This window comes from Callorhinchus milii, unplaced genomic scaffold (assembly GCF_018977255.1).
Source record: "Callorhinchus milii isolate IMCB2004 unplaced genomic scaffold, IMCB_Cmil_1.0 Scaffold2, whole genome shotgun sequence".
Classification (NCBI taxonomy): Eukaryota; Metazoa; Chordata; class Chondrichthyes; order Chimaeriformes; family Callorhinchidae; genus Callorhinchus; species Callorhinchus milii.
In genome coordinates, this window is record NW_024704743.1 from 57,971,723 (window position 1) to 57,995,022 (window position 23,300).

Consider the following 23,300-nt stretch of genomic DNA (forward strand, 5'->3'; position numbering starts at 1 on the left):
TACTCCACATGATTCAAGGTCCTCACCCTTTGTACCCTATTCCGCCCTATCCCACTCTTTTACTCCCCCCTACAGCAAATAGGCCTGTTGCACATCCTTACCTCCTCTGCTCCATCATCTTGCCCCATCCCTTCGAACTCCCTCCCTCTAGCTCCCTGTCATTAAATCCTACCTAAAAAGTTACCTCTTCGACCATATTTACAGTCACCTTCCCACCCTCCCTTGCTCAGCATCCAACCCCGTCATTGTGAAACAATCCAAAATGTTATCCTACATGAAGTTCCTGTATAAATGCAAGTTGCTGGTATTGCTCCACACTGTTTGGAGTTGAGCGAGGAATCAACCAACACCCTTTGATCTCTTTCAACAGTGCCATGCGTCTATTTATACTTCTAATGTGCTTACCTTATCTGTACTCTACATTAACAAAGCAATCTTGCTTCTATCTCAGAAGAGTATTATATTCTCATGAATTCTTCTATTTCTCACACTAGAATTAGTGATTATAAAATTATGAGATCTTGCTGAATGAATGCCATTGTGTGACAAATTTTATTAATATTATTAAGTATACCGTTGTGTACCACGCATCTATGTCCACTAGAGTGAAATTGCAATCCATCTCAGTTGAAGTCAGAGGAGAGACATACAACCTAGCAGCTTGAACTTGATTTAATTCCACATGTCAGAGGTTAAAGATCATTGCTCCAATCCATTCAATTTTCCATAAAAGGTTTCTGAATAATCATATTAAAATGACATATACTTGTAAAGTCCAGAGTGCTATACAACACATTCTAGCAGTATGAAGTGATGCAAGTCATTCTTTTGTGTCTTTAAAAACTCCATTAAGTTAAACAAGTTCCATCTGAATGTCATACACTTGCAACATTTTAAAGAGTGTATACAAAAAAATGTAATAGTCTAAATTTAAACTTAGGTCAATAATATTGGGAAAGCATTTTATTCATCCTATATTAAACTTTGGGCTGGTAACACAGAATCTGCTGATTTCTCTGTACTGAGTTGAGTACTTTACCTCTAATTACTGAAATCAGTGCCTTCATTTCCCCAAGTTATGTTCTGCATAAGAAGATATTTATTTGAATGTCACTGGCAGGGTTCTAAATGTGAAGCATTACTTTTTGCTCTTAAAACAATAATTTACATTGATATAGTGCCATTCATGTTGGGAGGGCGTGTTATAGCACTGCACATAAACTTCAAGAAAACTGCGTAGCGATGTGGATCTAAATAGCCAAATTATTAAAGAGGGAGGAGTAAATAACCAAATTATTAAAGATGGAGAAGTTTCAGAACTAGGCACTTCTCACAGCTGTAATCATTTCCCAAACAATTCTTTCAGTTTAAACTTATCTTCCAATCAACATCAGACCATGAAATGATCAGTAAACTGGTACCACTTTGCAATATGTTTTAATGCTCTCCCTAAATGCACTGCCTGCTGCTAAACATTTCGTCTTACAAGCATTTCTATGTGAAATACCAGTGTCTTAACAATAATACAATTTTTTCCTGTTTTCCATCTTCCTGGGATAACTACAGATTAAAGCAGCACATACAATTCTTCACTCCAGAGTGTTTCTGTTAATTGATAGAACAGGTTTCCTATAACTGCATAGCATGTATTTTACACTACAACACAAACTTTCTCTTACCTTATTATACTCTACATGAAGTGATTCCTGCTCGTTTTGAAGTTTATCCTTTAAGTTCTTCTGCTCAGCTATGTTTTCCTGTATTTGCATCATTCTCATGTTCCTCTCTGCAAATAAATAGAAGTCAGAATTAATGGGCTACTACTAAAATATTAACAAAAAAANGTAAATCAACATATAAATAGTTAAGAAAAATGTAAACAGGTGTATTAAAACGCTGTCCACAGCTTAATTTTCTTTAGAGTGGACAAATTTATATTATCATTTTTAGACAATAACTACTAAATTAAGACTGAGGACTTTAGCTCTCGTCTTTGTCCACGGGTAGTGAAACGTTTCCAACATTATGAAAATTAGCAATACATCATTTTACTCCACGTCAGTGAAACGTTTAATTTTCAGGAAAATGATTCCATCAGCCTATACTTCCATTGCAATGGTTTCTCATATCCTTTTCCGTACCAAGGTAATAATTCACAAAGTCAGCAGTCAAGGCTGGCTGTTTGTGCTTCCTCCTGCCATCCACACTAGAGTTGGTATCTAGATTGTCCACAGGGAAGATGTCTGTGCTAATCCCCATCAGTTCAGCTTTCCGCATAAGCTTGCGGATAACAGAAGCACTGCTGGTGAGTGGGCGTGGTAGCTTCTCCCTGGGAACCCACGCATTGGGTTTGGCATTACGATTGAACTCCACTTTCGCACGGTATTGCTGGAGCCTTGTAGTGATGCGTGCCTAAACATACAGAAATAATAAAAAAATCAGCAGGCTAAATTCAAAACAGCAATTATACATTCAAATGATGATACAATTATTGTCAAGAAAACAATGCAATTATTAAGGTGCCAGTAATCATTATTAGAGGCCATCATTAAAAAAACTGCAACAAAACTATCAAAACAATTGAGTGCTATCACCAAAATATTTTCTGTTTATCTCATTTTTTTAAGCATGTTTTTCAGCCTTTCCAACTCTTCCCTCCACAAGCTGCACATCAATCAGAACTAGTCCTTAAAAAAAAATTTGGTCACTCAATCAACAACCGTTTGTGGGACACTGCTGTGCGCAATTGGCTGCCGCGTTTTGACCACCACAAATATACAGTCAATTCACTTTACAGCATATTAGAGCCGGCCAAAAACATATGGCATTGGATTGAACAAAGAACTCAGCTAGACTTGAAAAGGAAGGGAGTTCATTTTTCCAAAATGTGTTACATAGTTTTGCATCTGCTTAAACTTAAAGATGTACATATTGTGAACATCGAATATCTACCTTTATGGTTAAAACTACATAAAATCGACAAGTTTGTAATTCACATTACAGGAAGATGAATGGCAAATATTTTTTAGGTAAGGAAGATAATTGTCAATTTGGGAAACAAATAAAAATGTATTTATTTGTAAAAATCTTCTTCTTAGCCACTTAACAACAATAATAATAAATTACATTTGTAAAGTGCCCTTTATGTCGGGAAGGCGTCATGTTGCTGGAGAGTCAGGGATTTGGACTTGAGCAGGGAGTTGGGAACGGGAGGGGTGGAGGGTAGGAGGGTGAGCGAAGGCACAGTTGATGAGGAGGGTTTTGAAATGTGACTCGACGGAGGTAAGGGAGGGAACAAGTTGAAGGGACTGTGGGATGGAGTTCCAGAGGGTAGGGCCAGAGAGGCTGAATGCCCGACTGCCGATGGTGGGGAAGGCTGGGCGTTGGACATGAAGCAGGCTGGAGCCTCCTGAGCAGAAGGAACGGACAAATTTGAAATGGTGTAGGAAAGAAGGAGCAAGGCCGTAGAGGGTTTTGAAGATGAGGGTGAGGATTTTGAACTCTATCCTCTGGGGGATGGGGAACCAGCAGAGCCAGGCAAAGGTGGGGTTGATAGGTTCACGGAGCCTGCAGGAGCGGACACAAGCTGCAGAGTTAATAATAATGATAATAATAATATTTGCATTTGATATAGGGCTTTTCACATCTTTGAGACGTCTCAATGCGGTTCACAGAATATAATAATAATAATCCTTGCACTTGATATAGCGCTTTTCACATCTTCTAGACCTCTCAAAGCACTTCACAGAACAGACCGTAAAGTGAATTGACCATATATTTGTGGGCAAAAGTTACCCTATCCATATCCATAAGAATATGGATAGGGTAACTGTTTTCTGACTGATCACAGCTGTTTGTAGTAGGAGTAGGGTCACAGATTGCACACATAGGCCATGGACGCATTTGGGGACATCGTGGGATTTGAGACGTTGCATTTGAAGGCAAGACCTTTTTAAAATTTGATCATGTGGTGGATGGGAACCAGTGTAGCAGGGCAAGATTGGGGATATTGGGCTCACAGAGCCTGTTAAAGAGATTATCCAAGACTTGTGAAGTTTCAAATGATCTGAACTTTGTAAAGGGTAAAGCTAGGGAGGCCTATGAGCAGGGTTTGGTGAAAAATGCATGAATGAGGATTTTGATTGAGTTATGGGCATTGTTTCAAAGACAGAAGAAAATGGACTTGGTCAGAGCCAGGATGAAATCAAAAGTAGAGCGTTAAACAAAATGTTGAGGTTCCTCACAGTACTTGTGAACCGGAGTGAGCAACTAGGAACATCGAAACAATCAGTACTGAGGTAAGTTGATGCTGGCAAGAGCCAAGCAGGAGAAACTCAGTTTTGTTAACACTGAATTGGAGAAAATTGAGGCTCTTACAGGACTTGATATTATTATTATGTTTGTCAGTTAATGTGTCTGGAGTTGAAAGTGGAGGCAAAAAGGTAGAGTTGAATGTCATCTGCAAATGTATGGAGTGCATCCCATGCCTGCGGATGATGTCATCAACGGTACCATAGAGATGGAAGAAAAGGAGAGGACTAAAAATAGAGCCCCAACAAACATAGTGGTGGAGTTGGAGAAACCAGCAGAGTAGAAGCATTAAAGATATTGGGACAAAAGCAAAACAACTTGCATTTATATAGCGTCTTTCACCTCAGGAGGACGTCCCAAGGTGCTGAAATAAAAGTAACACCAGGTAAATGCAAAGCCACGGAGGCGTACCAGAAAGGAGACTCAGTGAAGAAGGCTGACAGCGTGAAACACAGAGGAGATCAAGACACATAGCAAGCCCTGGTTGTACACTGGGAGAATGTCACTTGTGAATTTGACAAGGGCTGCCTCAGCATTGTGAGCAAAGCGAAACCTGGATTGGAGGGACTAACACCTGGAGTGGTTGGAGACCAAGAATGCACTGGGAGGTGACTGTGCATTTCAGCACCTTGGAGAGGAAGGGCAGGTTGGATATGGGGCTTATAGCTAGAGTTGGGGACGGGGGGAGGCAAAGTGCTTTTTTTTTGAGAAGGGATATGACCACTGTTTGAGAAGGGGGAGTACCGAACCACATAGAGGCTGTCGGCATCAGATAACACAGCCCAAGAAGTGGCAGGTTGGTAGACAAGCGCGGTGTGGGAATTGGGTCAACGGAGTAGGTTTCATGAGAAGTGCCACTACAATTTTCCTTTCATTTTTACACAAAGCTTTTAATACAATGTAATAAACAATGTTACAGTTCTAGCACATGTACCTGTGCTTCTGGGCTGACATGCTTGTCTCGTTCTTGCAAGGTCATTTTACAGTATGACTGTAAAGCTAAATAGTTCTTTCGTTTCCATTTTCTGTCAAATTTGTCAGCATGCTGTTTGCAATATGCAAAAAACGGATCAGCTATATCCTGTGCCAAAAGAGGAAAAACAGTGAATTCAATTCTCCATTGATATGTAAGTTATTTAAACCGTATAACGTCATATTCCACAGTTGAAAGGATTATGATGGCATCAGTTCTGATTTCAAACATCGTTCAAAGATTGTCAACAATTACAGCACACAATGTTTTATACCTCTAAACTGAGCAGATGCTTGCAATCTACACCATCAGATGCTTTTACAGTGTATGAACACATATTAACATTTCAAAATTGAATATGCATTGAAATCAGGAACAGAATTTTTTCACATTTTTGATTTTCATTCCCTACCAATTGAAAATGCATTACCCAAAATATAATAGGATCACTTCTGAAAATTACTTTAGGTAAAGTACCTAAACTTTCCACAACAAAACTCCCTTTGGCATCATTAGTTAAGTCAGTAGTGAAATTCTAAACTCAGCAGCGAATTCTTAATATAACTCACACTTAGTGATAGAGACAGAACCCACCACCAAAGTTCATCCTATGGAAATACCATCTTTGGCTCCAACTTCTGAGATTTGAGATAGAAGAGAAGCTGATACAGTTGTTTTGAAGCAACTACAGTACTCACTACTATTTTATGCAACTACTCACCAAACTTTTGTTTATAATTTGACCAGACAAACTATAGTAAAACCATTTTGCTATCTGAAGAGCAGTCACTGGGAGCATTTCATCTATCCATGGTTGTCGCTTCCACCCTCAAATGTAACCAAGACAGGTTAAAAAGCAGTGTAGCTGGGAAAGTGTGCATGCTGAAACAATGCTTTTCAGTTGTGTTACCCCAAACTACATCCTTTCCCTCTCTCTAACCAGGGATCCCTCTGTTTTGTCTTACAATGTTAATACCTCCTTGTCCTCCTGGAACCTATTCACTGCATTCGACCACGCCACCACCCAGTCAATCAGTGGGCCCGCACTCTCCTAGTTTGAGTCCTATTTAGCTAACCACTATCACCTTGTCTCCTCAAACGGCTTTTTCTCCTGGCCCCTCATAGGAACAGTAGTAGGCCATTCAGTCCTTCCAGCCTGTTCCGCCATTCAATTAGATCATGGCTGATCTGTACCTCAACTAATTCTGTCAATTCCAATTTCCTGCTTTTTCCCCATATCCCTTAATACCCGGACCTTCCAAAAATCCATCAACCTCACTCTTGAAGGTGTGGATGGATCCAGCATCCAGTCTCTTGGGGGAGAGAAATCCAGAATTCTACCACCTTTTGAGTGAAACAATGCTTCCTGATTTCACTCTTAAGAGGTCTGGTTCTAATTTTAAGACTGTGCCCCCTGTTTTGGATTCCCCCACCATAGGAAATAGCTTCTCTGTATCTACCATATTGAATCTCTTTATCATCTTAAACACCTCAATCAAATCACCCTGAGGGGGCGTGCGCAGGTGAGAAAGAGTGTGTGTATGTGTATGTGAGAGCATGTGTCTCTCTCTCTCCTTCTCACACCCTCATACTCTCTCTCTCTCCCCTTCTCACAAGTGAGAGGACTTGGGTTCAATTTCTGGGTGGGACAGGCTGAAACCTTTGGCAAGTATCCTTACTGCCCACACACACACGGCTGTTTGCCTAGCAATAAGTAGGAACCTGGTTGTTAGTCGATTGGCGGATCACTTTTCAGGGGGTAATAATCCCTCAAACAAAACAATTGGTCACTCAATCCACGACTGTTTTGCGGGGATGTCGCCTTGCGCAATTGGTTGCTGCATTTCGTCCACGACACACAGTCACGACACTTTACAGTATATCCTGTAAAACTATTTGAGATATCTCGAAGACATGTATCAAATGTAAGGATTATTATTATTATTATAGAAGCCAACACTCCATTTATCTTTTTGATTACTTTATACACCTGGGAACTAGTTTTTAGTGATTTGTGGATATGGACACCCAAATTCCTTTGTTCCTCCACAGTTCTTAGTCTCACTCCATTAAGAAAACACACCTCAGGCGCACAACAAGGCTCCATCCCTGTCCTATCTGTTCCTCATTTACCTGCTCCCACTCAGTCATCTGCAAACACAGGATAAACTTTCACACATAAGCGGACGGCATCCAAATCTACTTTTTCCTCATTCAGCTGCAATTTCAGGTCCACTAAGGTTCTATCAGCTTGCTCGTCAGATATCAAGGACTGGATGAGTGCAAACTTCCTGCAGCTAAATATCGACAAGGCAGAAACCATACTCCTCGGCTCCCATCAACGTCATCTCTCCTGCAGCTCTGACCTCAACTTCCCCAGCCCTTCCGTAAGATTTACCGAACATTTAGGTAACTCAGGTGTGAGGTTCGCTTACATCCTGTTCCTAACCAGTAACCACTTTCTTCCATCTCCGTCACATTGTCAACCTACAACCGTACCTCACACTCAACACAGCCAAAACGCTCAGCCACTTCCTCCCTCGACTATTACAATGCCCCCTCACCTGTCTCCCAAGCTCCACTATCTATAAAATCCAATTGATTCAGAACTTTGACGCCAATATACTCACCGTCTAAAATCTGTATCCCCATCGCAGCTTTCAAAAATGAAACTTTTGACTATTTTAACATGAAATCCTATACATTCTCACAAAATACTGTACACACTCTTCGGTGTGCACAGATCCACTTTTTCACATTTTTAAGTGGCATTGGCAATATAGGAAGTAATAACAATTCTTCTGGTGAATATATTCAAATAAAATTGCACAAGCCAGAGTGGACATATGCTCTGAAATTTCATTATTCTAAAAAAGTCAACGAATGTCAATGAGCATAAGATCAAAATGCATATCTGCTCAAAATTCTCTCAATCACTTCTAGTTACAAAACAGTTAATGCATCTTATCTCAGCGACAATAAATTAAAAATATTAAGAGCATTTGCAAACAATGCTTTTTATATTTTCAAATTGAGCAATATTAATTAACTGAAACAACTGAATGTTTGTCCATAATTTTCTCTTGTTCTTTTCCCATTTTAAAAAGTAACAGCAGGACTTGGTTTACTAATAATAATTATATACAATAATAATCATAATAATCTTTGCAGTTGATACAGCATCTTTAATGTTTCACAGGATTTAGTCTGAAGTGATTTGACTGTACACAAATACAGCAGCCAATTTAGGCACAACAATGTCCTACAAGCAACCATAAAGTGAATGACCGATTTTATCTGGGGGATAGTTGGCCAGAACACTGGGAGAAACTCTCTTCTCTTTTCGAGTAGTGCTATGGGATATTTATTATCCATGTGAACAGACAGACAAGACCTCGTATTAACGTCTCATCCAACAATGCAATGTTTCCCCAGCATTGTATCAGAGGCTAGATCTCGACAATGTGAGTTAACAGTCCTGACAACAAGTCTGAACTCCAACCTTCTAACTGAAAGGTAAGAGTGCTACCAACTGAGCCAAGTGATCCCTGGAAAACCTTCCATGGTATAACCTTGTTATAAAACAACTGTATTATAACAAAGATTCACTTGCAGCACAATTGGGATATGAACTCCAACATTTATATACCAATAAAATCCCAAACACCCATTGGTGCTTCAAAACATCAGACAACTAGTAATAAGCCCTAATGAAGGGGTGAGTTACTACAGCGCATGACCATTGAATGCAAAGTATTGAATTTCGTTTTGGTTATCATGCAAGATGGGATTTTATGGATCCAACTATTGTGTTATGAAGAGGGTCTACTGTATTTCCTTATTCAGACTTTAAACCATTTTGTCCTCAACGTGCAAGAACACTGATGAAATATGCAGCTACTTCATAAATCTTTTGAAAAAGTAATTTAAATAAATGCAGTTCACACAGAAAAAAGCCAATTAACTGGAAAACCACTTATCAAATGACTTTTATTTACAGCAATTCAAAAACGTGAGATGAAAGTAAAGAGCAGGTACGAATTGGAAATGTGGACTCACCTCTTCAGCAGCGGCTTCAGAAAGTAGCCCTTCTCTTTGAGCACAGGTCACATGGAAGTATGCCCGGCACATGCCAGCATCACAGCTTATGCAGACTCCAGTTCGAGCAAATCGTAGGTCTTCACATAAACTGCACTCCTGAATGAAAAAGGTCAACATCAACAGGAAAAAGGAAACGGGAGAATTATTTTTCAGCAACCTTTAAAGAATTGCATCTAATTAAGTCACCAAATAGAACCATAGGAATTACTACCCAAATAGGAGATCATTTGACCCATTATGCTGGTTTCCTAATCCCAATCCTAATTCATGTTTCTTTCCCTGTAACACCTTTCCTCTCCACGGACCTATCCAATTCCCTTTTAAATGCTCCAATCGAGTCTGCTCCAACAGCCAGCCCTAATAATTCATTCCACACTTAGGTGTTTATTTTCTTAACTTTCCTAGTTATATCTTAAAATTCATTCATTAAACATCTTCTATTTAATGCAACACCCAAAATCGCAAATAATATTACTGTTGTGGACTAGCCAACATCTTATAAAAGTTATGTACTAACTTTTGTTCAATAGCCCTGAATATAAAATCCAGAATCCTTTTTGCCCTTTAACTGTCTTATCTACCTGTAATCCCACCTTTAACAATCTATGTTTATTTCCTTGGATCCCTCCAGTCCTCCACTGAAATGAGAATTTTACCATTTGAATATACTACCATTCTCTACTGCGTCTACAACATTCTTGTCCATCTGCGACCTCTGCCTCCTCGTCCTCCTTGACCTCTCTGCTGCCTTTCGATACCGTTGACCACTCTATCCTCCTTCACCGCCTCTCTTCTCACCTCAGCCTTCATGGTTCTGTTCTTGAATGGTTCAGATCCTACCTCTCATACCTTCTCCACTTCATCGCCACAAACAGCTTCTCCTCAAGCCCCCGTATCTGTATGCTCCCTCTTGGTGACGTCATCTGCAGACATGGGCTCAACTTCCACATGTATGCGGATGACACCCAACTCTACCTCTCTGCCTCCACCCTCGACTGCAGGACCACTGCTGTCCTGACAGAATGTCTGTTAGACATCAAGTCCTGGATGAGAGCAAACTTTCTTCAGTTGAATGTCAGCAAGACCGAGGCTCTCCTGATTGGCTCCTGTCAGCACCTCCTCACCTCATGCGCTGACAGAATCACTATCCATGGATGTACACTCCACCTCTCTGAACCAGTCCAGAACCTCGGCGTCTTGTTTAACCCTCAACTTCCCTTTCTATCCCACATCTCTGCCATGACTCGCTCTGCCTCCCCGCACATCCGCAACATCGCCCGGCTCCGCCACTGTTTCACACCGCAGGCCACCAAAACCCTCATACACGCATTCATAACATCCCGGCCTCACTATGCAAACTCCCAGCTTGTCGGCCTCTCCAACTCCTCCTTCCACAGGCTGCAGATCATCCAGAACTCTGCAGCCCGTGTCCTCTCCCGCACCAGGCTTTGTGATCCTATCCCCGCCATCCTCGCCCGACTCCCCTCTCTTCCCATCACACAGATTACAGTTCAAGCTCCTGGTCCTCACCTTCAAAGCCCTCCATGGCCTTGCTCTCCTCTACTTCTGCGACCTCCTAACCCCCTACCAACCTTTCCACTCCCTATGCTCAGCGGGCTCCGTCCTGCTTCCTTTTCTCCCACCTCGCTCGACCTACCGTTGGTAAGCGAGCCTTCAGCCACTCTGCCCCCAACCTCTGGAATTCCATCCCGCAGACCCTCTGCCTTACTCCTCCCCTGCCTCCTTCAAAACCCTCCTCTTCGACCGTGCCTTTCATCACCCTCTTTCCCCACCTGCCCTCCACCCTCCCGATCCCGACCTTCAGCTCTGGTCTGAAACAGATTGTCCAGCGCCTTTGGACGTCCTCCCGACATGAAAGGCGTTATACAAGTGCCATTTTGTTGTTGTTATTCTAAACTTGCCTACATATTTCTTCCTCAATTTTCTTCCCAAAAACTAGTGATCTATAACTAAAGTTGACATTTTCACTTCTATCCAGAGAGACATTAGGATGCTACAAGGGATGAGCTTTCTTCCCTGGAGATGAAACAACTGAGAGGGGATTTGAAAGAGGTGTTTAAAATTTTGAAGGGTTCAACAAGTAACATAATTACGAATTGTTCATAACAAGGAAGCACAAGGATAAAATAGCCACCAACAGATGGAAAATAGATGAAGGAAGATCTTCTTTGCACAGAGAATGGTGAGAATGTGGAACTCACTGCCAGATGCAGTGATTGAAGCAGAAAGCATCAATAAAATTAATACTCCAAATTTATTTCAAACACTGCGCATTGGTGTATGAACACAAGTCCAGTTACATCATTCTATACTATTTCCTTCTTTCTTCGTGGTTACTATAAGTTACTTGAAAATCAACAATAGAACATCTATAACAGTCACAAACCTTCCACTCCTTAAACCCCCCTTACGTTAGTACCACATTATCTCAGTGAGCTTCTATAGTTATGAGGGAATGAGCTAGGAATAGCAGGAACATACACAAATGCCTATCCTTCGTCAGACTATACAGAGATTACTTGAGTTGTGCTTCTATGAATTTATGCTGCACTATGGATTTCCTAAATTGCCCTACATTTTCAAGTTTGCATTCTTACAATAGTGTTTTTTTTTTTACAGTGCTCTATTCTCATTTTCTCACATGTATTCTCGTTTTTAATTGTGCAGACATAAACCTGGTGGAAATATTTTGGAAACACCTGCGAGGACTATAATGAAAACAAATGTTAATTGTATGCAAACAGTACTCCAGAACATAATTTTTGGTTTTAATCTACTTATTTCCACGCTTCTGTTTATTTTTACATAATCCCCTTGCCAGATGCTCCAAAAGCCAAGCATGTTTTCATCTGCTCGAAACATTTCATATAACACACACACATACCTTGGCACCATATTTAGAATAGTTCATTTCTGTAAGGGTAACAGGACGAAGTCGGTCTATATCTCCAAATGCAACTCCAGGGACATAAAGGGCACAGACAACATGGACCCACCTAAAGAATAAAAGGCCAAAAGAGTATTGAGTTTAAAACAAATCTGACGGGTTGACCAAACTGAATACATTATGTTCAATCATACTGCACAAGAATATTTAAAAAAATTATAAAACACAAACATTACTGCAATACCAGGTCAACTCATAACATAAAAGTAGCGAGCAACATTAATCCCAGATAAATAAATCAGCTCAGTACCTCATGGGAAGGAAGGGGGGAGATCAATGTAGCTGTACATTTGGATTTAGTGCATCAAATGTATCTGGAGATATGCGAAGCAGCCCTCCCCTTCCCCATGCAGTTCTCAATGACAAAGTCCATAAAGCCTGGCCCACAGCAATGGACTCGCTCCCTGAGTCACCATGAAAACAGTCAGGTGATAATCCATCTCTGGATAAGGGCAAATTTCCTGCAGTTGAATGTGAACAAGACTGAGGCTCTCCTCAGTAACATCGCTTGACTCCGCCAATACCTCACCCCTCAGGCCGCTGAAACTTTTGTTCATGCCTTCATCACATCCAAACTCGACTATGCAAAAGCCCTACTTGTCAGCCTTCCCAACTCCTCCCTCCACAGGCTGCAGATAATCCAGAACTCTGCAGCCCGTGTCCTCTCCCGCACCAAATTCCGTGACCCACTCTCCCTCACTCTCGCCCAACTCCAATGGCTCCCTATCCTCAGAGGATCCAGTTCAAGATCCTGGTCCTCACATACAAAGCCCTCCAAGGCCTCGCCCCACCCTACCTCTGCAACCTCCTAACCCCTACCAACCCGCCCATTCCCTCCGCTCAGCCGGCTCTGGCCTGCACCACGTCCCCCGACCCACCCTCCCCACCATCGGCGGGAGAGCCTTCAGCCACTCTGCCCCCAACCTCTGGAATTCCATCCCCCAGTCACTCCGCCTCACCCTCTCCTTAGCCTCCTTCAAGTCCCGCCTCAAGACCCTCCTCTTCGACCTTGCCATCGACCACCTCCACTTCCTCTCCCTCCCTTCCCCCTCCCCCCTACCCCAGCTCGGGTCTGAAATGCTATACTCTGTCCAGCGCCTTGGGACGTCCGCCCGACATAAAAAGCGCTTTACAAATCTAACCTTATTGTTGTTGTTGATGAAATGACCCCCAAACTGTAAGGCTTTTTTAATGTTTTCTCAGATATGCATATTTTCAGACACATGGATTTCCTTCTCCAAAATAGACACACAACAAAACACATCAAACCCTCTGTTTCAGCTAGAAGCAGAACACTAATTTTCCAGTCAAGCCTAATAAACTGATTTGCTGCTCCATCTTTAATTCAAAATAAAATGCAGCTATAATTTTAAGTTATTGATAGTTCATATTTTCTTCCTGGTCATTTTCTGCCATGTCGAGTGATTTGTACCCATACTTCTGCCAATTGAGTTCTGAAAGTGTTTGTGTGAAGACGCATAAGTTTGAATCAAGGTGATTTATCCTGAAAATCTCAATGTTTCTCTCCTTATGTAACTAGCATCATGTTAGCAAAGCAATGAGAATAGGAACCCAGTTTATGGAAAGAAACCAGCAGTCACAAATCCGTACATCCCAACTTCATGTCACAATGCCTTGAAATATCAGAGCATTTTTCAGCATCATGAAATAAATTGCAAACCTTTTTTATTTCACCAGTAACACCTTTTGATTGTATTTTTACAGAAATGATGAGGCAGATTTCAATTTAATGCAGGAACTGGATAGATGGTTCTTGCAATATCTGCCAAACTGAAATAATTTATTTTCCTTTGTTGAGAAATATTCAGCACAAACCTTGACAGAATACAGTAACTATAATTAGGCAGCATCATTACCTCTCTTCTTGACCCTCTCCCCCACACTACTGCCAAACAAAATTCTAGGTGTACCTTCAGGCTTGAACAATAGCAACACTAAATTTGAACAACATAATTGTTCATTACCAACTAAGAAGCCCACTGGTAATGGTTGGCAATAGTCCACATATGCCAATGACTGCTAACTGCTCCATTGACATGTGCTCCACAGCCATTATTGGCAGTAGAAATCTTCTCTAATTGTGAAACAGAAATGGTGAAACAAATGGTCAACAGCAGAAGCATTGCTGCCTCAATTACACTTTGAGTTACTGCTGTTGGCAAGAACAAGAACAATGTAAATAAAACTTAGAAAGTTTTTTAATTAAAGGATTAAGTGACAATCACCACAATTTTGATTCACTAACCAACTCTGCTTGATCAAAGGAATTTAAATATTGAAAGTTAGGTGAAGCATTGAACATAGGTTACTGGAATCAATAGAAATATTTGGAATCAACAGCAGTACAGTCCAATCTTGTTATAATGTGGTAGTGGGTCCTTAAAGGAGACTCTATGCTCAAACTTCTCACCATTACTGCCAAAGTTGCTGCTGACATCACGAAGGCTGATTAAACCCAAGCACTATATGCAGGAAGCCAGACAGTCAATAGGCACTCCTCTACAAACATATCCAGGGGGTTTGCAAGGTCATCACTGACATCGCAGAGGCTTGATGGACCTCTGTACAGTTTGCAGACAGGTAGCATCAGAAGCAGCATGTTATTGAAAAACTGCCATGCTACTTACATGGTATACTTGTGTACTTTGGCATGCTATAACATAATCTAACGTATATTTGCATTTTTTTCTGAATTGATAAAATGTAAATGAAATATCTTCTTTAAAATGTCACTGTAACTGGTCAGCAATTTCATCATAACAAAATATTTTTAAATTTGTAGTACCAGACCTGTTAATCTCACATTTTGCCAACGCTTCCAATTTAGAAGGAAAATGAATAAGGCTTTAAAGCTATTCTGCAAAATTTAGACATGCAATTGATCTCATTAAAAAATAGCCTTTATATAAAGCATCTGTTCAATTATTCTACTTCGATTTACCAATTTAATCTTCAGTAAAGAAAACAAGTCCATTCCAATGAGTTAATCCAGCGCTTTAGGACGTCCTCCCGAAGTGAAAGGCGCTTTACAAATGTAATTTTGTTGTTGTTGATAAGTACGAAGTACATGAAAATGCAACCAGTTTTAAATGTTATAAAATAGCGCTCACTGTTCACATAACAGAAAAAAATTCCCTCTCAATTTTATTTTGCAAGGCAGACTTAATTTTACCTGAATCAGTCTTTTTTTCTCCCCCAATTTTCTACACTTTTGCTTTCCCTAGGAAAGAACTGAGTGGCCAGCAGCAGGATAAACGTAGATTTAAAATACTGACGAAAGGTAAAATGAGGGGATTTGTCGAGGAGTATGAAAGGCCTTGGGTACCTTTTCCGCTCTAACCTTTAAAGTTGGACTTTCACTATTCTGTAAACAGAACGCTAAAATAAGGTTAAGAAGATTTACAGTGGCATTCTCACAAATCCAAGTGGTATGTCAATGCAAAATATTCTAACATGTTTTGGTAATTCCAGTTGGCTAATAATAAAACATAATCTAAGTGATGGATATTATCTCTATACCATTGATTTAATATAATTAAATTCCTACGGTTGGAATTTATTGAGAATGGTCTATGGAAATCATTCATCGCAAATATCAAAAAGGTTATACATTTACTTCAACCGAAGATCAAGAGATTGGCTTTTAGCAGTCTGGACTATATGTATATTATCCTCACAAACGTGTACAAATCAGCCACCCATTCTTTATGCAAGTTTCAGACCTCTTTGAAGCTAATTACAATAGTTTTCTTCTTCATTAGATTTATTGTATGCAAGTCTAAAAGTTATAATCAGGATAAATTAGGTAATTAGAGGAAAAATTACTCTGTGACTTTAGGTTTTACTGATAAGATTCTGTGACAAGTATGGATAATAGCTTTGAATAACCTATGCCAGTTTTTGTTGCAAATATACATTTTAAGCTATTCATACTAATGCAATCCAATAATATTTGATGAATAAAAATTTGGCGTGTCATTTGTATGCTTTATTTATAAAGTCACTTAAAGAAATACTTCATCTGATAATTTAGGACAAAAGCATACTCAGCAGTGCTAGGCATACCAGAGAAGTCCATGAGATCTACAATGCTTGTTTTGCCTTCAACAAGCTTATATTCTCACCCTGCTCGCTACTCCCAAGCACCTCCAAGATGTTAAATTAGCAATTTTTAAAAATACATAGAACATGACTAATAGGAGGAAAACTAACCTTCCAGCATCTGTCTCTTTAAAAATTCCATCCACGCTCGGACACAGCTCACAACTAGGCGTTACTCCACATTTACACGCATCACAGAACCAGGGTTCTGTGGAGTTCTCAGAGGCAGAACTCATAATAGAGTCACTCTCTCCATCAACACCATAGCAACCTGGAGAAGAGGAGAAATCATCAATTGAAATATCAAAATGAGTAACTCTACAAGAAAGTATGTGATAGAATACCTACACACCCTAGGCAGATCATATCAGTGCTGCCGCCAGCTAAACTAAACCCATCCCCATACATTATTATTTTTAGTCTGATTGTTTATCCAATTTTTTAAAAAATACTTACTTCAACAACCGTTTGTGGTAAATGTTTCCATATTTTAACAACCCACTCTGTAAAACAAAAACCTGACCCCCTTTTCCTTTTGATTGATAATTGTCAATCTATGCCCTCTTGTAACTGCCTCATCAACCAGAGTAAATAGTTTTTACTTACTGTTAAAAATATTCATAATTTTAAAAATCTCTCTTCCCTTTTCCGTAAAATACAGTATTTTGCTATAATTTTATTTTGCAATAATTTATCAGAAACATATTTATATATAAAAACAAGCGTAAAAAATGACTTAAGACCATTCCTTTACCAGGTTTATCGGAACATCTAATAAAAGATTCTGGAATATTTCTCATACTTCTCAAGTCTCAAAGATAAATCAAGAAAAACGTATTTTATAGAATGACCTAAAATAAACTATACACCTACAGGGTTTTAAAGATTAAAAATACAAGATATAGAAAGAAGGAAGAAAGAACTTGCATATTTAAACATCAGAAACTAAAAAACTGCCAATCCGAATAAAAAATTTGAGGTAATTGGAAATAGAATAAGAAAATGTATCCACACAATTAACATTTCGCTTTCAGAAAATCATTGCTGTGGTTTTTTTCCTGAAACTCACTCAGAATACTGAAAAGAATCTTAAAAACAGGCAGAGTTCGAGCGGTTTGTTTTACAAAAACAAAACACCTGAACCTCCCATAAAAAAAATTACTTTCTTTAAAATATCTTTGTGATTTGTTGGTCATCCAATTCTGACATCACTTGTCAAATGTCAAAGTAATATATCAGTTTTGTCTTTTTGCATTATTAAGTAGATATGCTACTGAAACAGTGCACTAGGCAGGAAGCTGATGCCATGACTAGTGTTGCACAATTTGCACTGAACCAGAGAACGGAAGATAGGTAGGATCGTTTGCAGGATAAAACTGCAGGTCAAAGCTTCAATAAGCCTCTGCTGCTATCTGTAATGCCCCGGTATTGTGTGCATTCCATCATTACAATCTGATTGGTTTCTGCAATGCTATCAGCCACCACCTCAAATTTATGTTCTTTCACAGCTTTTAAAATTCAGCAAAGACCAGCCCTTCATTGCTGCTTTTTTGTTGAAAGGGGTTTAATTGTTGATCATTTTTCTCCAGTGGTGGCAAGGGAGGATGGTCATTAAGAGTACAAATATTAATGCTGTGCAAGTGGAACTTTTAGGCACCCAATGTCAGCACGAACCTTACACTTATGTAAGGTACAACACAAATAGACACAGATTTTCCTCACCAGGAAGCTTGCAGGAAGTTCCTGGTACCCACCATTTAACTAGTTAGGACTCAAACGCGCATTTGTCAGACATCAAACAACCAACTAGTGACTATCCTCCTTGGAAGGGAGAGGTCATTGGGGTCTCTTTGGGCTAAACTGGTTCCAAGGTGAAATGTTTTGCAACAGAATATTGGATTTGAGTCAACCCTTTGTGGCAGTCTCGATAGTCCAGTTGCTGAGCCAGGTTGGTCCGCATTATTCCAGAGTAACACTCATGACAGCACAGCCAGCCTGGCTCATCTGCAGGACTTGGAAGAGCAGAACAGTTACTGGGGGCAGTAAATCCTTCCACTCAGCTCCTGTTAACCCTGCAAGCCAAAGCCCTAATGGATAGGGTGGTCCTAGCTGGACAAGTAGCGGGGAAGCTTGCCAAAAAGTGATATCAATGGTAAATGATATGGTTTTAGCTGGTTAGACTCCAGCAGTACCCCAATACACTCTGGCGTCCCCAAGCCTTGGCTCTTGCCAACCTGTGGCTAATATTTTACAGAATTAGGTAGGCGGGATGCGTCCCTCCAGAGAGAGTGGTGTTCCATTCCAACAATCTATCTCTGGAATTTCCATGTGCAGGTGGGATGCAAGGAATTCTCAGTTGGTGTGGATACTCTTAAGCATGGGGATGGGTTTCCACATGTATCAGACACCCGGCTGACTATTAAAAAAAGCTTCATAGCAAAAACCTGTGAAGCATTTTTGAGATATTTTGATGTAGTAAGGCACTATATCAATTGCAAGTACAGATACTATTATGATTATTTCTCAGATGGTGAGATTAATATTTTAAATGCTTTTATTGTACATATTATTTGATGGCTCATCATCAAAACTTTTTTGAAAGTCTTGTTGTAAACAATTTGAAATTACTTTGCCAGTTTTTACAGTGCTGCGTCTGCCCCTCCCCACCTCTCCCTCTTCCCTCTGTCATCTCACATACTCTCTTGACCCCACTCTCTCCTGACTTTCCAGTTCTACTTCCTTGTTCCTCTGCGGAATTGTCAACTTCTCTTTGTCAACAACCACAACCTTCAAAACACCTGTCATCAGCCCCTTTCTCAAAACTCCTTCCCTTCAACCCATCCCATCTCCAACCTGCTTTTCCTCTCCAAGGTACTTGAATGAGTCGCTCCTGCCCAGTTTCATTCTTTTCTCTCTCTGAGCTCTCTGTATGAACCCCTGCAGTGTCTCCTCTCCTTCTGCAATGCTCACAGTACAGAGACTACCCAGTCAAAGTCACCAATGACATTATTTCAATCTGTCAAGACTGTCTCGGACCACAGACGTGCCCGACCCTACCTCAGCAATCTTGTTAAACCCTATTGACTTCACCCATTCCCTCCAACAGGCAGGCGCTGGCCTGCTTCACATCTCTGCCCTGCCCACCCCACCAACGGCAATCAGGCTTTCTGCCTCCACTCTCTGGAACTTCATCCCAGAGTCCCTTCGCCTCACCCCTTCCCTCAGCCTCCTACGAGGTCTGTCTCAAGACCTTTGACTTTGACCAAGCCTTCAATCATTTTGTTTCCCTCCTCCTCACATTGGCCCCCACCCCTTCTGAATCCAACCCCCAGCTCGGGCGCAAACCCTCGACTGTCTATATACCATGTCCACACTGACATTAAGTAAATGCAATTTGTTGTTGCTGTATTCTAACATTTATTAAAAGTATTATAAATTAAGTAAACATAGTTTAGAGTAAATAAAAAAAGTATTCACATGAAACACAGCTAGATGAATGACTGCACCTTATATATGGTATAAAATTTACCGCCTGCATACACACACAAATATTTAGTTCAAAAAAGCAATCAGTTGCAGTCCAATGAACAATGGTCAGTAACCGGCTGAATTTCAGAAATCATAAATCACATAATATGAAGTTACACTGATAAAGTAGGCATATATTTTAAGAGCCAAATAATATCTAATTGATTTTTTTAGGACGAGTATATTTTCATTATATCTAACAAGTACAATATGCAACTCCAGATGGTTTATTCACAATTTCTAGCATACAGTATTTTGGTATAAATATCTATAGACAGTTGCTGAAATTGATTGTACAACAACTACTCACGGCTTGAAATGGGGAGGGGGAAAGGGTGACAAAATCTAGTCACTATGAACATTTAAAACAAAAAGCAAAAGCTCAAATTAAAGTGCATTTACTGAAATATTCACAATACAGATTTTTTAATGCAAATTTCAACATAATGGTGTTTGCAGCAGAGATTAATGAGGCAACACCAATCGGAGAAAGCAGCACTCTTTTACATTTACTCTCAGCTTCAATGTCCACTATTTCCACTATTCGCATTTGATGGCATTTGTTTGATTTTCACACACACACACAATTCCAAAATCTTGATCCTGCTTTACTGCAGCCAATTTAGACAAACAATGATAACTTTAAAAAAAATGCAAGTCTAAAAGTTCCATTAGATCGTTCATAAGTTGATTAACTTATTAGAGAACTGATCACAATTCCAGCTCTTTAACATCTACAATTTGGAGGACGTCCAAAAGTGGATCCACAGTGCTGGAAGGTTATCAAAGCTCGGGGTGGGAGCTGAAGGGAGGAGGGGAAAGATGCCAGAGAGCTTGGTCAAAGAGGTTTTGAGACACGCCTGAAAGAGAAGAGGGAAGAGATCGATTCAAAGAGACTTCGGGATGGAGTTCCAGATAAGGGGGGCAGAATGGCCCAGAGTTTGGTTCTGGTTAGGAGGTCAAATAACTGGAGGAGAAATCTAAATGCAACTTTTAAAGATACAGATTATTCACTATATAACACAAAACCCAAGTTTATTTTTCACATCAGTTCTTGATTTAACAACAACAACAACAAGATTACATTGTATAGCGCCTTTCACGTCGGGAGGATGATGCATTTCAGACCCGAGCTGGGGTCAGGGGGGGAGAAGTGAGGGGAGGGGAAGGAGGTTGACCGATGGCATGGTCGAAGAGGAGGGTTTGGAGGTGGGACTTGAAGGAGGCTAAGGAGGGGGCGAGGCGGTGTGATTGGGGGATGAAATTCCAGAGGTTGGGAGCAGAGTGGCTGAAGTCTCTCCCGCCAATGGTGGGGCGGGTGGATCAGGGGACGTGGAGCAGGTCAGAGCCGGCTGAGCGGAGGGAGCGGGCGGGTTGGTAGGGGGTTAGGAAGTCACAGAGGTAGAATGGGGTGAGGCCATGGAGGGCTTTGTATATGAGGACCAGGATCTTGAACTGGATCCTCTGAAGGATAGAGAGCCAATGGAGTCGGGCGAGAATGGGGGAGATGGGGTCATGGAGTTTAGTGCGGGAGAGGACACGGGCTGCAGGGCTCTGGATTATCTGCAGTCTGTGGAGGGAGGAGTTGGGAAGGCCGACAAGCAGGGCGTTTGCATAGTCGAGCCTGGAGGTGATGAGGGTTGAGGTAGTGGCGGAGTCGGACGACATTACGGAGGTGAGGGAAGGCAGAGCGGGTCATGGCTTGAATGTGGGGGAGAAAAGACAGTTGAGGGTCGAACAAGACACCCAGGTTCCTGACTGGCTGGTGAGTTGGTGAGTTGTGTGCAACCATGGAGGTTGATGCTGCCATAGCCTGAGGTGCTGAGGCGCCGGCTCGAGCCAATCAGGAGGGCCTCAGTCTTGTTCACATTCAACTGTAGGAAATTTGCCCTCATCCAGAACTTGATGTCCGACAGGAAGTCTGTCAGGACAGCAGTGGTCCTGGAGTTGAGGGCGGAGGCAGAAAGATAGAGTTGGGTGTCATCCGTTACATGTGGAAGTTGACCCCATGTCTGCGGATGATGTCACCAAGGGGGAGCATGTAGATATTAAAGAGGACAGAGCCCTGGGGGACGCCAGATGTGACAGTGTGGGGGCTGGAGGAGAAACCGTTAGAGGCAACAAATTGGAGACGGTGAGAGCGATAGGAATCGAACCAGGCAAGGGCAGGTCCGTGAAGATTAAGTAAAGAGGAGGCGGTGTATGGGGATGGAGTGGTCGACAGTGTCAAAGGTGGCAGAGAGGTCGAGGAGGACAAGGAGGTAAAGGAAGCCCTGATCACAGATATTCAGAATGTCATTAGTGACTTTGACCAGAGCTGTTTCCGTGCTGTGGGCAGCGCAGAAGCCGGATTGGAGGGGTTCAAAGAGGGAATGGCGAGAGAGAGAGGGGAGCTGGGACGCAACGACCCATTCCAGGACCTTGGAGAGGAATTGGAGGTTAGAGATGAGGCGGTAGCTGGAGAGGAGGGAAGGTTTTTTCAGGATGGGAGTGATGACGGCTGTTTTTAGGGGGATGGGAACTGAACCGGTGGACAAGGAGAGGTTGATGACGTCGGACAGGAAAGGGGCCAGAAGGTGGAGCTGGGAGAAGAGAAGAGAGGTGGGGATGGGATCGAGGGAGCAGGTGGTGGGTTTGAGTTTGTGAACAATCGCAGTGAGGGAGGAAGGAGAGATAGGGTCGAATGAATATAAGGGGGGATGGGTGGGGGGTTGGTCATGAGGAAGAGGTGATGTGGGGGTGACGGTGGACCGGGCAGAGGCGGCTGAATGTATCCTCTCAATTTTGGACTCGAGGAAGTCCAGTTTGAGGAGAGGATGGGCGAGTCGTGGGTGGGTGGACGGAGGAGACGGTTTAAAGGCATACTTAATATCCCTTGGGCAAATAAACCAAATACTAAGGTCAAGAATTTGTGTAAACATCACTATAAAAAGTTTCTGGCATATAATCCTTCAGATATAAAATCTGCAAATTTACAATCATCTATTTTAGAGGACATCCAGCCCATCAAACACGTTTCACCAGTTTATTAGATCTTGACAAATCTTTTAATACCAATACTGGCACTTTTGGCAAATCTTTTAACACCAATACTGGAATATCTGTACCTCTATAGCCCAAGTAGCTGTCAATCTCTTTTGTATACATCCGTATTCATTCTACCTCTACGGTTTCTAGGACGGAGCATTCCACATCTTTACAATCCTCAATGCAAAGAAACACATCCTGACTTGCACTGGATCCCTCTACAAAACAGTAAAATTGTCCACTATGTAACATGGCAATTCCTTTCATTAT

The 23,300-nt window shown here is 41.2% G+C and overlaps 1 protein-coding gene across 3 annotated transcripts in view; it reads right to left on the reverse strand.

Moving 5' to 3' along the window:
- Positions 1 to 23,300, reverse strand: part of phf14 (PHD finger protein 14) — a gene marked incomplete at its 5' end in the record, with an annotated part of 136,229 nt that overhangs the window by 97,587 nt on the left and 15,342 nt on the right. For all 3 annotated transcript variants that reach the window (XM_007899722.2, XM_042346928.1, XM_042346927.1), the window contains 6 exon segments: positions 1,680 to 1,786; positions 2,142 to 2,412; positions 5,246 to 5,392; positions 9,344 to 9,481; positions 12,291 to 12,402; positions 16,587 to 16,746. In XM_007899722.2, coding sequence (XP_007897913.2) covers positions 1,680 to 1,786; positions 2,142 to 2,412; positions 5,246 to 5,392; positions 9,344 to 9,481; positions 12,291 to 12,402; positions 16,587 to 16,746 — 935 coding nt within the window.